The sequence below is a fragment of the Impatiens glandulifera genome, chromosome 5 (assembly GCF_907164915.1).
Source record: "Impatiens glandulifera chromosome 5, dImpGla2.1, whole genome shotgun sequence".
NCBI classification, from domain to species: Eukaryota; Viridiplantae; Streptophyta; class Magnoliopsida; order Ericales; family Balsaminaceae; genus Impatiens; species Impatiens glandulifera.
The window spans coordinates 20,361,166-20,373,288 of record NC_061866.1 but is presented as its reverse complement, the minus strand read 5'-3'; the positions used below and the strand labels follow the sequence as shown (position 1 = coordinate 20,373,288).

The window sequence follows — 12,123 nt, the reverse complement described above, 5'->3', positions numbered from 1 at the left end:
TAATTTTAATATTTTATTATATATAATCATTTTTAATATAAATATTTTTAAAATAGTTCAATATTTTAATTAAAAAATATTTATTTATCTTATAAAAATAATTTTATTAATTATTATTTTTTATATTTACTTATATTATAAATAATATTTTTATTTATTTTATTACAAATATTAATCATATTTAAATTAAATAAACATAATTTATCGTTTATATTATAATTAAATTTTATATTTTAATTAAAATTATATTAATTATTAAATAATAGCGATACAATAATTTATAATAATAATAAACAATATTATTTATAATATAAATAAATATAAATATAAATAATAATAATAATTTTAAATTAATATTTATACAAATTATCCTTACATTCTTATAATATATGCCAAACACAAAATTATAAACCATATACAATTTATACCATTTCTTATAATTTATACCAAACATCAATAACCTATACAACTTATACTACCCTATTTTATTTATACCTCGTTACAATTTATACCCCTATATAACTTATACCCTATATAATTTGTATCAGTTACCAAACACTACCTAAACTTATAACTAGAAACATTAAACTCCTTTGCCACATCAACCAAAGAAACACATAACATATTGACGATGATCTCGACAAATTTTCCCGAATCGGGCCATCCAATGACCTCGGTCGTAATGGCTTCACGAACAATTGGTTTTTGGTTTTAAATCGTGCTGGCAAAGAAAGTGACTGTGTTCTTTAATTTGGAAATAGAATTCGAATTGGGTTCACGAAGATCGATGAATTGTATGCGCGTTTGGTCGAAAGTTGTGTCGAAGAAAATATCGATAAATGGATGAACTCGATAAGGTCGACGGGATAAGAGAGAGTTTGAGAAGTAATTGGGAATTTGTACTAAAAGTATTAGTAGTATATTGGTTAACGATGCATGTGGATGGATTAATAAAATAGAAGAGGCGCTGAATATAATTTGAAGAGGTATGAGACGATGATAAGAAGAATTACAGAGATAATATTTTACTTTTATTTAGTTTAATGATAAAGTCATTTGAAAAGAAAGATTTGATAATATATATATAGTTGATGTGGATATTACATGACAGAAACAACTGATATGAATTTTAATATAGTCATTTATTAAGTTTTATAAATTTGACATTTTGTTTGACAAGGTGTATTCATAAATAGAATTTAGAACTTAATAAACAAATTTGACACAATTATCCAACTTTATAATAAAATTGACATTCTTCTCGTAATTATAATGATTTAGAATTTGAAAAGTTCAACTCTTAAAAAAACATTATTTAATATATATATATATATATTAATATAGTCGGGTATTATGTATCGAATTTCGGGTTTGAGTTTAGCACACTCCCCATCTCTAACCCCAAACCTAACCGAGTAACATTCTACCTTTTTCATTCCCGATCTCGAACCTGACTCTGACCATTGGGTACCCACGAATATCGGGTATATGGGGTATTCATTGTTATTCCTAGTCATTTGTCTGTCGTTGTGAATATTAGGTCCGATTTAAATTGAGTTATTTAAATAATCCAAACTAATCAAAGATCAATTTCACTCCTCTTTTTATTTATTTTATCACTTAATTTATTAACTAAAATACTCTTTATTTTAAATTATTAATTTTTATTTTATTATTATATATCAATATTTTTTAAATAAAAAAAATCTCTACCTCCTTAAAATCACCACAAATCATTATCATTTTTTTCTCTTCAAAATTTTAGAAAATTATCGTGATTATCATGATGACTGCTAGAAAAAATATAATTTTCTAAAAAGTTTTATTAATAAATTATTTAAAAAAACATATTTATATAAAATAAAATAAAAATTATCCTATAATTGAAATAATAAACTAAACTACATTTTCTTTATCAAATAAAAAAGTGTAATTTAAATTATATTTTAAAAATATTATATTAAATTTCAACATTTCAATAAGACATAATGACACCATAATGGTGACATAGAAAAGAGTGAAAATATAAATATGAAAATGGAGAGAGTGAATTTGAATGTTTAATTGAGGGTTCTTGAATATAATTAGGTTTGAGGATTGATTTGAATATGTTGCGTAAGTATGACTGCTTGAATGTATCTATGGCCGTTTTAGCTCCGTAGGCTGGAATCACCCCCACCCCCTTCTCTCTCTCTCTCCTCTCTGTACATATACAAATCCATCCGGGAAAACCCCAGCATCCAGCCTCTATGAATCTATGTTCACCCGTCTAGGTTAACCAGTTTTATTTGATTATTTTTGTCTCAGATCCATTGGCTAGTTTCAGTATCAGGCGCCATCGGACCTCTGGAAATCATCGAATCTTCATCGGTCCGAACATTTTCACTTATCTCGATCTGTAGATCGTTGAAACAATTCGCGTCTATAGGAATCGTTCATTTACTTATGGTATAAATATTAAATATATGCTACTTATAGGTTATTGATCTATTTCGGACGGACGGACGACGGTTCAAGGGAATGGAAAGATTGTTGAAAGAATCTACTAGAGATTGAAGATGCCTGGTTTAGCTCAGAGAAATTATCAACAATTCACTAATGGAAGTATATTGTCCAGCCCCTTGTCTTGCTCTAACGGATCCATTTCCGTCAATGGATTTTGGTCAAACCATCGAGATGACATTAGCTACAACCAGCTCCAGAAGGTACTGGATTCATTTGTTGTGTTGTCTCCTCGTTTGGTTGTGTTCTGCTAGAATATAATATAGACTGCAATTAAGATCTTTTTCTATATTTAAAATACTAGTTCTGCCAGCATTTTATCTTCTTCCAATTTGGCTTCAATGTGTTCTATACTACAATCAATAACTTGTGGTGTTTATTGTACTAGGATTGAATGAAAACAGGATGTATATAGGTATGGATATACCTACTACGAGCTTTCAGCATTGCATTTCTGTTCAATCTAGTTTTCCTACACTAACTTCTTGCAGCTAACAATGTAGAGGATATTCATGTAACCTTATTTTCATTAGGTTACTGACTGCATTTAGTTTGTCTGCAAGCTGAGAAAGTCTTGGTGAGATATAAATTCCAATTATGAATAGAAAGTTTATCAAAAAAATACTCAATGACCGGTTCCTCCTCTATCTTTCAAGAAAAAAATATTGCATGACTCAAGGATTTGGTACGAGAAAGTTACATGTTAATTGTGTTTGATTTAGTTTATGAAATAGCAAGCAATGAATCTTCATGAGACTGGTAAAGCATCAGATGTTACATTTCAAATTTATCTAAGCTACATCTGGCATTTGATAACGCATTGTTGTCTGGCATTGTAGTTCTGGAGTGATTTGTCAACACAAGCCAGGCAAGAGCTCCTACGGATTGACAAACAAACACTTTTTGAGCAAGCTCGTAGAAATATGTATTGCTCTCGCTGCAATGGGTTATTGCTGGAAGGATTTTTGCAGATTGTCATGTATGGGAAGTCTTTACAACTGGAGGGATCAGGCAAGCAACATATTTGCAATGGACCAGGAGCTTCTGTAATTCAAAATAATGGTGAGCTATGTGCAACGGAAAATTGCCAAGATGAAGTTCAAGATCCATCAGTCCATCCATGGGGAGGTTTGACCAGTACAAAGGATGGGATGCTTACCTTGTTGGATTGTTATTTATATTCAAAGTGTTTAAGGGGACTCCAGAATGTATGTCCTCCTGAGTAGGATGTTACATTGCTGTACTCTTTCATCTTATGCAGTAATGCTAGCTTTTCTTTTCGCTACTTTTTCATTTATTGTATTGTCATACTGTCCATTTTAACCAGGTGTTTGACAGTGCACGTGCAAGAGAAAGAGAACGTGAATTACTTTATCCTGATGCTTGTGGTGGGGCAAGTCGAGGTTGGATAAGCCAGGGTATGATGAGTTATGGAAGAGGGCATGGAACAAGGGAAACATGTGCTCTACATACTGCTAGACTTTCAGTTGATACATTGGTGGACTTTTGGTCTGCGCTTGGTGAAGAAACACAACATTCTCTTCTAAGGATGAAAGAGGAGGATTTCATAGAGAGGCTCATGTACAGGTGTGACATTGGCTATATATTTTATTCTTGTTTATTCAAAATTGGTTGAGTAATTAATAATAGTCAGGAGCTTGTTTTCTCCTTAAAGGATAGAAGTCTGTACTAGCCCCTAAACTTGCATAGGGTAATGGGTTTTGGCCATTAAACATCAAATTGATGATTTTTCCCCTTAGCTTGAAAATGTGTTTGGGGTTGAATCTTTTCAACATAGGATATACAAGTTTATGTATTTTTTGTTAGGGTGACTGATTGTCTACCAAAAAGGAGAATAGTTTGAAGGTGCATTCAATTTTTTTTGCCCATTAGTTCTACTGTGCTGCCACATCGTCAACACAATAAAGAAAAACATATATTTCCTATGTCTCATTTATTTGATTGATTTTGACTTTTCAAGCCTATGATTAAGTTGTAGTTGAAAAAACTTTTGGGACCAAAAAAATTCACAACTGGTAAAATGTAAGTAATATTCTGTAGTGCTAAACTTTCCAGCAAAAAATCAGTAATTTCTGTAAGTTGGATCCAATAAAAAAAATTCCCTGAATGGTTAATATTTATAAGCCAGGGACAACCTACTATTCATTATCTGATGACAACTAATGAAAACATTTTAACTAGTGTACTAGAAATATGTTTTTGCAACTATCGATTTGTTTTACAACTGATCTTCTATGAGAATAGAAATTGATTTTTCTTGAGTTCACACTTGAAAATGAAAATTAAGATTGTCTAAGAAAAATGGGGAACATGAATTATTTTTACAAAGTTTGTGCATTAAATTATTAAAACTTTATCCTATATGTGTGGCATGCCTTCCGGAGAAGGAATGAGACGAGCTGCTTAAACCTTGATCATAAAGTCTGAAGACAATGTTTTTTCAGAACAATTTTATTTAGCTTGTTTTAGTATTTTGTTGTAGACCATAAGTTCTAAAAGTGTTCATACAATTAACTTGTTGATGTATGCAATGAAGTCAACCTTTATGTGATTGACCCAGGTTAATAGTCATTGTAGAGTCTTTTGTTCTCAAGATTTGTGTATTCGTTTGTTAAACTAGGAATTTCCACTTCCTAGATTCTTTTTAATGGCATATTTATTTGAAGGGCAACAGTATTCTTGTAATTAAACATTACTCTTTCTTGTACATCAGACTTTTGACTTCTTATTCATTTCCATCTTTAGCTTTTTTAATACATGAATTTTGTGTTGGCCATTTCAGTTTTTATAGTGTGCTTGATTTATGCTGATCCAAGCCTATGTTTCATGGAACATTTATTAATAAGGCCTGAAAACATCAGGTGATAGACAAACCTTGGAGAATGAACAGACGGAAAGGCGACCCATAGGATAGACCTAAACGAGTTCAAGATAAAATTATTTCAATCAATTATTAGTACATTCTCTTTTTGTCATGACCAATTCTATAAATGTGCAGTTGTAGCCCCTCAATTAAAAAAAAGAAAAGAAAAATTATCGGTTCTGTTTCTGATATTTGTTTTATTGGCTTCAACAAAATCTAACAGGTTATTGTATTTTTCCATGGGATCATTTGTTTGTTACACAGGTTTGATAGCAAGAGATTCTGCAGAGATTGCAGGAGGAATGTTATACGTGAGTTCAAGGAACTAAAGGAATTAAAACGTATGAGGAGGGAAACTCGCTGTAGCAGTTGGTTCTGTGCAGCTGATACAGCCTTCCAATATGAGGTTTGTTTTCAATCATTTTTATGTATACGTTTTGGTTTCTGTCTGTAAACTGTAAACACACATTTCTAGCTAGTAAAGATCAGTGGAGGAATATTCTTTATGAAGGCAACTTTTATATATATTCATTCAAGATATTGCACATAATTAATCCTAGTTCTCTTTTTACTCAGGTTTCTCATGATTCTGTCCAAGCTGACTGGAACCAATCATTCACAGATAGCGCTGGAGCATACCATCATTATGAATGGGCCATTGGTACTTGTGAAGGGAAGTCTGACATTCTTGAATTTGAAAATGCTGGAACAAGCGGAAGGGTTCATGTTAGTGGCTTAAACCTTGATGGCTTAAATGCTTGCTATATCACACTTAGAGCTTGGAGAATGGATGGCCGATGCACAGAACTTTCTGTCAAGGCTCATGCTTTGAAAGGCCAACAGTGTGTGCACTGCAGGCTTGTGGTAGGTGATGGTTATGTTACAATTACGAGAGGAGAAAATATCAGAAGGTTTTTTGAGCATGCCGAAGAGGCTGAAGAAGAAGAGGTACTTTAGATCCTTTTTATGCTGATTGTATTCTTTCATTGAAAGCAAAAGACTAGAGGAATAATCTGAAAAGTGTGGTAATAGCTTACATCTCATTGTTTTTCTACACTCAGGATGATGATTCAGTGGATAAGGATGGAAATGAACTAGATGGAGGGTGTTCTCGTCCTCAGAAGCATGCTAAGAGTCCTGAGCTTGCTCGCGAATTTCTTGTGGATGCTGCAACTGTAATTTTCAAGGAACAGGTATGTTCATAAACCTTGTTGCTACTGTGCTTTATATTACACGGAGCTTATTTGGAAACTTATACTTTTTTGGTATAAAGATCATTTTGTATCAAGATCAAATTATAGTGTAATTCCGGTTGCTTCATTTAATATACAAATTATTTTCTAGATCACGATCCAAATTATACTCCAATTGTTTGTTTGATATGGTTTTAGAGTTTTATTTTCTAGATCCTGTTCAAATATTTTAATCATTAAACATATTATGGTTTAGATCATTCTAGTTTTTGGCAAATGTAGATTTGTCCTGATCATGATCAATATGAGAAAATGGTACAAGTTATATTTTGTGCCAGGGTATATTTTCCTTAAGAGAAGTTGGACACTGAAACTGACTCATTATGCTGATAAAACAAATGTATGGCATTATTAAGAGATAGAATAATAATACAAGATGATTGCACATGTGACCTAAACAAACTGTTATATAGGAACACACACATATTATTTTACCCTCACAAGTATAATAATACTATGCTACCCAACTTGCATCAACACAGAGATCTCTTCGTTTCTGTCGACATTTCTGTTTTTTATAAACTGTACGATGACTTGTTAGTCATTATTGTTTTGTACTCTGCAATCAAGGAATCTAATATATATATTACTATATTAGTAATTATGTATTTCCTTTGGAAATTATTCAATAGCAGGCTTAGGCAACAGTTCTCGATAATTGAAGGGTGTAATTATAGTGATAAAACAGTTTTAGGATGGTAATGGCTTCATTTTCTTTATATAAACAAATAAGAAAAGAAATAATCTGGTAACTATTATTATTATCTGAGTTAATCAGTAGATAGTTTTCCTCCTAAAGGGAAGAAAATAAAGACGTACTGTGATCATGGGTTAAGCTCTTCCTTTCTGATTGTACTCTCACAATCCGAGTACAAGTAACTATGAGAGGATGACTATGGCCATGTTTGAGAACACAACTTATCACTTAATCTAAAAAATATGATCTTCTCATGCTATTGAGTACGAAACAAATCAGATGTCTGGGTCTAAAAAACCAGTCAAGATATAATATATTGATCTAATCATTATGGCAACTGAAAATGCTGAGATTACGCATTGAATTTATAGTAGTAGATCCATAATAAAGAAAGTGTTTGTGATTGTTCCCAAATAAATGAAACAAAAGATAGGGTAGAGTTAGGACGGTAGAGTAACTGTTAATACGAATAAGAGAAACTCTTTATGAAATAGCCCCCTTGTTTCTCGAGAAGAGATGGGAAACATGCTTAGCTTTTTGGGAAATTTCCAAACGAACAATTTCAACGAAATCTTTCATTTTCTTATTTTACTATGTTCAACTCTATGTATTCCTGTATCCACAGAAGCTATTATTCTTTTTCTATATTGGAATTCCTAAAAGAAGTGTATGAAATAATATGAATGTTTTTCCTATTTTGACAAACCTGGTAGGTTTAAATTGAAAAATCAAATTAGATATATTGGTTGACACGGGCAATGATTAAGTACTTATTTCAATTAAAGTCTATTTGATAATTGATTGCTGTTTGAAATTACTTAATTAAATAGATTCAGTTCAAATTAAGCTAAAGAATTTGCTTAATTCGGTAAGTTAGGAATACCTTAACTATGTAATGTAATAAGAGCGTCTAAAAGACATCTTTAACTCCTGAAAATTAATCAAATTACGTCATTATAAGTACAGCATAGTCTTTTAAGTATTTTCTTTAGTTTTACATTTTATCAAATCAGTTTACTTACCAGTACTTAAAATTTAGAAATTTATGTTTGATTTTATTCACCATGTATTTTTCTAGAGACTTAATTAATACTTAAAATTCAATTCAGTATCCAACACTTATTTTATGTTTGATCAAACGCACCCTAATACTTGCTTGGGAACTTTCAGGTAGAGAAGGCGTTTAGAGAAGGAACTGCACGGCAAAATGCTCATAGCATATTTGTATGTCTTGCTCTCAAGCTGTTGGAAGAACGTCTTCATGTTGCATGCAAAGAAATAATCACACTAGAAAAGCAGGTATTAACTTTAGAAATGAGAGACAAAACAGAATATCTCCAACTGTTTTCAACAACCACAAAAAGAACAACATTTCATTAATGCTGCAGGTGAAACTCCTTGAAGAGGAAGAAAAGGAAAAGCGAGAAGAGGAAGAGAAAAAGGAAAGAAGAAGAGCAAAAGAAAGGGACAAAAAGCTAAGGAGGAAGGAGAGATTGAGGGAAAAAGAAAAGGACAAAGACAAAGAGAAGAAATCTGAGGAATCTTCTTCTGAGTCAAGTCACAGTCCCACTGTTCCCGACATTTCAAAGGAGGAAGAAGAAGCTTTGGTAAATGACGACGATGATGATGAGGATTCAAATCTCATGAATAACACAGACGAGGCTATTACATGTACGCCTCCATCCCCAAATGGTCAAGTTGAATCTTCTATTTACTCTTCTACTGAGCCTGCAAATTCAAACGGTAAAAGTTTACATACCCCTGAAAACCTAAAACAATCTCATCGAAAAATCACTCCCAGGAAAGACATCGAATCAGATCCATCTTTAAAATGGACAGACAGATGGCGACTTAAAGTATCTTCTGAAAACGGAGTCTCAGTAAACAAACCCGACCCAAGAAACTGTGAATGTGATTCCGAAACTCCTGCAAAGAGCACCAAGGTAAGTATGAACAAGCAACAACCGAGGAGTAGTAGTAAAAATAACAATGGTGTCCATTGCTTAAACTGCCGTGCACGCGATAGATATGACTTCAATTCCTGCAGCTGCGGTCAACAACGCAATAACGACTACAAAGTTAAGGTAGATCGATATGTTTCTTCAACAAGAATAGAACATTCACCAGATTCGTCAAAGCCATTTTATCGTCCTAATAAGCTCAAAGCCAGAGACTTTCCTCTTGTAAGAAAAGTCTGGGAACCAATGGAATCGCAGAAATCAAATCATCTTCCCAAATCACCATCTTCTTCTGCTACTGCTGTTGCTGATGTTGCTGATGTTGTTATTCCCAAATTGGATGACAGCTGTCAAATGGAAATTGACTCACATTGTGTAGTAAACAATAAAGAAACAAACGATGATGAGGATGTAGAATCATGTCCGGTTGCTGCATCGTTGTCAGGATCTGACAACTGTTCGTCGTGTCCAAGTGAAGGAGACAAAATAACTGCCTTTTCAAGCTCCCCAAACCCAGAATCGTCTTCATCTTCCTCAGACTCTGAAGAACATCTTAACACAAAGGGTTCAATAGAAGAGCAGTCGATAAAGGAATCTCAACCTATTAAGGCGAATATAATTAGTCCTCAACAACATCATCATCATCAAGGAATGTTTCAGCAGATTCAGAATCAGAGACTTCAACAGGTTCCAATCTTTCAAGCACCTTCACCAATAGGATACTACCATCATCATCATCAAGCACCCCCGGTTCCTTGGACAACAGCAGCTCATCACGCTAATGGATTATTACCCTACCCAGTTTTTGCTACTCCAATGGGATTCAGTTTAAATGGGAATTCGCACTTCATGCAGTACGGTTCTTTACATCTCCCACCGCCACCTTCCCCGTTGGTTAGTCACAGCCAGTTGCCTTCTTATCAGCCAATTGCTAGATCTAATAATGGGACGGAATCATCATTGAATCAAACTAAGATACCTCCTAATAATAAGACGACAGCAGGCAGTGAAAGAAATGGAGGAGAAGAGAAGAATTCAGGGTTTTCTCTGTTCCATTTTGGTGGTCCTGCAGCACTTTCAGATGGGTATAACTCGAATTCGAATCCTCCTTTGCCGACAAAAGAAGAAGGGGTTGTTGGTGCTTGCGATAAAAAGGATGATACTATTGAAGAGTATAATTTGTTTGCTGCGGGCAATGGCATCAAATTCCAGTTTCCATTTTTCTAATAAAGCTACTACTACTACTAGGTTGTGAGGTGGTGCTGCTGCTGCTACCTACTTACACACAATCTATCCACCAGTTCCAGCAGTTATATTTCAAGGATATGCTGTAAGTTTGAAACAAAATAAGATTTTTCTGCTTACAAAATTTTCAGCATATACAACTACAACAAAGCCTTTTTCATGTTGGTTTCTCTCTTTTTACAATATGATTATACTTTTTTACAATTTTATCCCATTTATGAGTGTTTTTTATGTTTATGGAGGGTTTGCTTTATAGAGATGTCTCTTGGTTTGTGCACACTTTGGTCTTGAATCATATTCAATTTTTAGATCTCAATTTGCTTAGACAACTTGAACAAAAACATGAAACCTTATAGATTGATTGCATGTTGGATCCACCAGCTCCTTTCAGCCTCCATCCATTATTTCGATGCCAATTCCTATGCCTTCTCTAAACCCTGCCTTTTTCAAAAAATAAAATAAAAATAAATCCGAACCCTTCCTTGTCCCTAATGTTCTTTGCCTCCAAACCCTAGTCTCTCGTCCTTTCACATCTAATGCTTGTTCCGAATTTTACAATTACTTCAAAGCAATCCCTCCAAAATTCATCCATTTTGGGTTTGTATGTGTTTTTCTTTTTCAAAGGTATTATTATAAAGAACAATATCTAATTAAAAAGAGAACATTTTTATGTTCAATTTTGTATCTTCTAGAGGGAAAATGAATTGGATTTGCATGAAGTTGTGAAAAGTTAATAATTTTGCATTTTTAATAATAAATATTTTACTTTTTTTTTGGTGTTGGTCAAGATTAAGATTTAAAAAAATAAATACAATGATAGATGTGTAAAGAGAAATTATTAATATTATTTTATAAATGATACAACATTAATATTTTTATTTTATTTTTTATTATATTTTATTTAATTAAGAATATAAAATATTATTATTTTAGTATCATAATTGTTATAATTTAGTAAATTATAAAGATATAAAAAGATTTTTATATGTATATATATTTTAAAATATTTATAAAAAAATAGTTGAATGATTCAAATTTTTTTTATTTATAAATAAAATTATCATACATAAATAATATAAGACAGTTTTTAAAATATTATATATTAATAATTTATCAAATTAAATATAACGTTTTACTTAATATATTATAACATGGTATAATTAATTTCATATTTAACTTTTCTAATATTTTTTAAATATTTATTTTATATAAAATTGTTATTTTATTTTTAAGTTTTTATATTTTAATTAATTTATTATAATTTTATTATTAATATATAATATTTAAAATAAATTATATAAAAATAAATTTATTATTATTAATTATTGTAATTATTATTAAAATTTTATTTTATTAATTTTATTTTAAATAACTTATTGATATTATTTAAATAATTAAAATAATTTCTTTCAATAAATAAATTAAAATTTTTATTATTATTTTAATGATAAAAGACAGTATAATATAATTATAAAAGAAAAAAATATAATATAATAATTATAATTTTGAAAGACATTATAGCAGAAAAAGTACATCACATAGGAACGAAATTCATTCCTCCCAATTTAAAGAGGAAGGATAATC

At 31.5% G+C, this 12,123-nt stretch overlaps 1 protein-coding gene across 2 annotated transcripts; it reads left to right on the top strand.

Moving 5' to 3' along the window:
* The first annotated feature begins 2,158 nt into the window (after positions 1-2,158).
* On the top strand, positions 2,159-10,743 carry LOC124937404. 2 transcript variants are annotated; one of them, XM_047477667.1, is made up of 9 exons: positions 2,159-2,370; positions 2,479-2,705; positions 3,342-3,710; positions 3,830-4,089; positions 5,651-5,792; positions 5,963-6,334; positions 6,448-6,579; positions 8,507-8,635; positions 8,725-10,743. In XM_047477667.1, the coding sequence occupies exons 2-9, from the start codon at positions 2,559-2,561 to the stop codon at positions 10,519-10,521; spliced, it is 3,348 nt and encodes a 1,115-aa protein (XP_047333623.1). In that variant the 5' UTR covers positions 2,159-2,370; positions 2,479-2,558; the 3' UTR covers positions 10,522-10,743. The 2 variants fall into 2 exon arrangements, with proteins under 2 accessions (XP_047333623.1, XP_047333621.1); XM_047477665.1 differs by having other exon boundaries at positions 2,159-2,705.
* Positions 10,744-12,123: the final 1,380 nt, after the last annotated feature.

What these genes read in the sequence shown, in the direction of transcription:
- LOC124937404 (XM_047477667.1), top strand. Translation starts at nt 2,559, where the DNA reads ATGCCTGGTTTAGCTCAGAGAAATTATCAACAATTCACTAATGGAAGT. An exon ending in GCTACAACCAGCTCCAGAAG is followed by an intron (nt 2,706 to 3,341) that starts GTACTGGATTCA and finishes CTGGCATTGTAG; the next exon opens with TTCTGGAGTGATTTGTCAAC. An exon ending in AAGAGGCTGAAGAAGAAGAG is followed by an intron (nt 6,335 to 6,447) that starts GTACTTTAGATC and finishes TTCTACACTCAG; the next exon opens with GATGATGATTCAGTGGATAA.